Here is a 5000-nt window from a genome sequence, read left to right on the forward strand (position 1 = left end):
TGAGGTTTAACCTGTTAGCATGAGCAGTGTAGGCTAAGCTGAGGTTTAACCTGTTAGCATGAGCAGTAGGCTATGCCGAGGGCCTGTTAGCATGAGCAGTAGACTATGCTGAGGGCATGTTAGCAAGAGCAGTGGAGGCTACACTGAGGGCCTGTTAGCATGAGCAGTGGAGGCTAAGCTGAGGTTTAGCCTGTTAGCATGAGCAGTGGAGGCTATGCTGAGGTTTAACCTGTTAGCATGAGCAGTGGAGGCTATGCTGAGGTTTAACCTGTTAGCATGAGCAGTGGAGGCTATGCTGAGGTTTAACCTGTTAGCATGAGCAGTGGAGGCTATGCTGAGGTTTAACCTGTTAGCATGAGCAGTGGAGGCTATGCTGAGGTTTAACCTGTTAGCATGAGCAGTGGAGGCTATGCTGAGGTTTAACCTGTTAGCATGAGCAGTGGAGGCTATGCTGAGGTTTAACCTGTTAGCATGAGCAGTGGAGGCTATGCTGAGGTTTAACCTGTTAGCATGAGCAGTGGAGGCTATGCTGAGGTTTAACCTGTTAGCATGAGCAGTAGGCTACGCTGAGGGCCTGTTAGCATGAGCAGTGGAGGCTACGCTGAGGGCCTGTTAGCATGAGCAGTTGGCTATGCTGAGGTTTACACATACACTTAGAAACACACACAAGCTGTCTTTGTCCTGTTTTATCTGCCAATAACAGCTTCTCTTCACCATAGAGCTGGGGCAACTACGTCACGTCTGAGCGAGCAACGGTAGGCATTGTGGGTAAATACGACGGACTCCTGTACACTAGTGCCACTCGCCATTTACTTCAAAGTAAAATAACGGTGCAATTTTTTTTAAATAAAAAACACACAAATAATTTCATTTATAAATGAGCCAAAGACGCATGACATGATGATATATTATAACTTCGCCCGCCATAGATTGCACAAGATACATTGAAAATAGTAATTTGGTCCATCTTCAGTAATGTCACTCATGTCTGTTATGTGACCTTAGAGCCGCTGTCCACCTGGCATTTGAATAAAAGGCTCTGTATTGGAAACTACGCAATATTTGGGAATAGCCTACTGATTATGCGAAACTTCAGATAACAACATTGTGCGGGAGGTAGGTACTGTTTTACTGTGATTGCTAATGTGTATGTAGCGTACGGCCAGTTTAATAATAATAATAATAATACATTTATTTTATATAGCGCTTTTCTAAATACTCAAAGTCGCTTTACAGATTAAGATTACGGTAGTAACATTATTACTAGTTTGAAAAGTAATAAAGGCACACTTCAATATTATACAATACATATACATTTGTTGTTATATGTACAGGAATTACCAGCAAGATTAAGATTACCGTAGTAACATTATTACTAGTTTAGTGGAGCCTGCAACTCCCTATCGGGGAGCTCCTTCGAGTCTCGCGTCGAGGCTTTGAAAGTCGGCGACTTACGGTTTAAACAATTTGATACTTTCTATGGAAATATGAACATTTTATGAATAGTTGTAAGCATGTCTCTAATTCGGCATACACATACTCCAATAAGAAGCACACATTCCAAATATATAAATAATTAATACAGCAGCTAATACCCTCTAGTACAGCAGCAGAGTGAACCACTTCTAAACATGATCACAAAGTGCTTCTTGGGAGATAATATGTATGCCGAATTGGAGAGTGGCATCTAACGATTCGTAAGGTTTGTAAATTATGTTCAGGCGGTATTCAATTTACCGATAGGGCCACATTTAGTTGCCAGATGAATGGAGTTTGGTGGGGCTGCTACTAGCCTAGCCGCGACCACAATGCAAGCGCTCTTCACCCGCGCTTACGTCATGCGCCCCAGCCCTATGATTGAAGGATTGCACAAAATGGAAAATATACAGTCTGTCTCTCCCTCTCTCCCCCTCTCTCTGTCTGTCTGTCTCTTTCTCCCTCTCTCTCCCTCTCCCCCTCTCTCTCTGTCTGTCTCTTTCTCTCCCTCTCACCCTCCCCCCCCTCTCTCTCCCTCTCACCCTCTCTCTGTCTCTCTCTCTGTCTGTCTCTTTCTCCCTCTCTCTCTCTCTCTCTCTGTCTGTCTCTTTCTCCCTCTCTCACCCTCTCTCCCTCTCTCTCCCCCCTCTCCCTCTCTCTCTCTGTCTGTCTCTTTCTCCCCCCCCCCTCTCTCTCTCCCTCTCTCTCTCCCCCTCTCCCTCTCTCTCTCTCTCTGTCTCTTTCTCTCTCTCTCTCTCTCTCTCTGTCTCTTTCTCCCCCCTCTCCCTCCCTCTCTCTGTCTGTCTCTTTCTCCCCCCTCTCCCTCTCTCTCTCTGTCTCTTTCTCCCTCTCTCACCCTCACCCCCCCTCTCTCTGTCCCTGGCATATCATATCCTGGCAGTGTGACACATGGATGTCACATTGCCAAGACACCATTCATCAATCAACATGAGCAGTTTGGAGCATGGAGAGATAATTGTTATCTGGCTGCCTACCGCTGAGTGAGTGAGTGAGGGAGTGTGTGTGTGTGTGTGTGTGTGTGTGCGTGCGTGCGTGCATGTTTGTGTGTGTGTGTGTGTGTGTGTGTGTGTGTGCGTGCGTGCGTGCGTGCGTGCGTGCGTGTGTGTGTGTTTGTGTGTGCGTGTGCGTGTGTGTGTTTGTGTGTGTGTGTCAGCTGTTTAGTCCTGGTGCCCGCCCTTTCACTCAAAAATATTGATTGGCCCCACATGACCTGCCTTTGCAGCTATGTCACACGATGTCCTATTCACCTTATTCACCATGCCCACTTTTTCTCTTTTTCTCTCATTAGACACAATTGTATTTGTTCTTCTGGTTCAGCGCTGGTTGGCGGCCAATTTCAAAACAAAACATCACTATGAATGAAGTTTGGCAACATTCAGAAGCTACACTGCGGCCAACTTCAGTTACATGTTCATAGCGTTACTGCTGCGACGAGCCGATGGCTGTACCCGGTCGGCATTTAATGTTAGTTACAAAAGCACGTAGACAGTGTTTTCTCACTTCAGTAGTAGGGATTGACAGACTAGCTAGTCCGACTGGTTTAGTTTAGTTTAGTTTATTAAAGGATCCCCATTAGAAGGACATGACTGCACCTCTAATCTTCCTGGGGTCCTGAACACAGAGAATCACAGAGTCACACAGCCAGCGCTCTCAGTCCTCGCTGCTTGTTAAATATTTCCAAATAGGCGTTATTCTGATAAACTGTTCACATATTTGAAATGTTACAATACGTTGTCAATCCAAAAAATATAAAACAGTTTTTGGCAAGTCTAAAAATCATTACGGTAGACTTCCGGGTCAAAAACGGAAAGACGATTACAAAATGACGTTATGCGGAAGCGTCCTTATACGGGCAAATAATAAGCTGAATAGCAACCACAGCTGGCTCATGGAGGCCAATGGGAAAACTGCAGGTGAAGCTCATTTGGAATTACCTTCCAATTACTTTTTCTTCTACAAGTGACAAAATAGAATATTTGCAGTTTGCATAATCGACTGAAGACGCACTCGCCACTAAAGCTGCCATGCAAGGGAGCAAATAAAAACAAGTGAAATGGTCAAACTTGTTACTGACAGAGATGCCTGCACGTCTGCAGTCATCTGGCCGGTGTGCTCTGTGTCTCAGGGAGCAGCGGTGCTTCTGGCCGGTGAGGCTGCCTCTGCCTCTCAGGGACTGTCAGTGCTTCTCTCCCCCCTTCCCCTCCATTTTTGTACTATTGTACTTGGCCAATTTCCCCCTGGTGCCCCGGTCGCTGCTCCACCCTCTGTCGATCTGGGGAGAGCCGTAAACTAGCCCCATGCTTCCTCCGACACATGCGCAGTTGCTATAGTCGCTTCTTTTCACCTGACAGCGAGGAACTTCACCGGCAGCACATAGCACGCGGGAGGATCACGCCAGTTTCCTTCCGCCCTGAACAGGAGCCCGCCGACCGACCAGAGGAGGCGCTAGTGCACCGGCCAGGACAAATACCCTTAATCCGGCTTTCCACCAGCAGACACAGCCAATCGTGGCTGTATGGACACCCGACAAGCTGGAGGTAACACGGGGGCGCGAACCTGCGACCCTCGTGTTGGTAGGCAGGGAATCTGAAACAGCCAACATTTGTATGTAGGTCACATCCCAGAATCAAACAATACAGGGGTTTCTAGGTGGACCATTCAATGTCTTAGGTCTTCTAGATTCATATGATACCAGAAACTTCACTCTGGCTTTAAAACTGAGCCCGCTACAAACTTTGAAAGCAAATTTTCAAAGTTGTGCTATTTCCTGAATATCGCAATATTTCCGAAAATCATTCCAAGCCTACTCCTCAGGGTTAATGTGTATAGGCTATGTACAAACTGTAGTCTGTTAAAAAAATTATAATAAAGAAATACTCTGGCGGACCACCAGGTGCCAACCACCCCGCGGAGCGTTTGGGAACCAATGGGCTAAAGGAATGGCAGCTCCATTTAAAATTATCCTAATCAGCCTCTCTCTCTCTCTTCACAGGAAACCAAAATCAACTGTCTCCGCCTGGCGACTAAAGGTATGAGCACCCTTCCAACCATACTCACTGTGTGCTTCAAGATATGATGTTAGATCCATACTCAGTGTGTGCTTCAAGATATGATGATATTATTAGAGGTCCCATTTGACTTATGTATCCTAACTGTAGTGAAGTCACAGTAGGCGCTATGATTTCAAAAGTATCAACAGGTGGCTCCCGAGGATAGTGTCACAGTTTGCTTGCATGCTATTCAAATCACTGACATGCTGTTTGTTTGGTGGAATACCAAAAAGACACGCACTTAAAGACAGCCACACACATAAACACATGATTAGACAAGGTGGGATTGGAACCCACAACCTTAAGTCAGGGTCAAGAAATCCCGCATCCATATCATGTTATCCTGCATGATTTCACTCTATAGCATTCTCTCTCTCCACCCTTCTCTCTCTCTCTCTCCCTCTCTCCATCTCTTCCTCTCTCTCTCCACCCTTCTCTCTCTCTCTCTCCCTC

General features: G+C 46.2%; 1 protein-coding gene across 1 annotated transcript in view; it reads left to right on the forward strand.

Annotated features, from left to right (window-relative positions):
- ptprt (protein tyrosine phosphatase receptor type T) overlaps positions 1-5000 on the forward strand; it is a gene marked incomplete at its 3' end in the record, with an annotated part of 413231 nt that overhangs the window by 186113 nt on the left and 222118 nt on the right. The window contains exon 14 of the mRNA XM_083660558.1: positions 4490-4526. Coding sequence (XP_083516684.1) covers positions 4490-4526 — 37 coding nt within the window. The remainder of the gene's footprint in view (positions 1-4489; positions 4527-5000) is intronic.

This window comes from Poromitra crassiceps (assembly GCF_964638095.1).
Source record: "Poromitra crassiceps genome assembly, chromosome: 25".
Lineage (NCBI taxonomy): Eukaryota > Metazoa > Chordata > Actinopteri > Beryciformes > Melamphaidae > Poromitra > Poromitra crassiceps.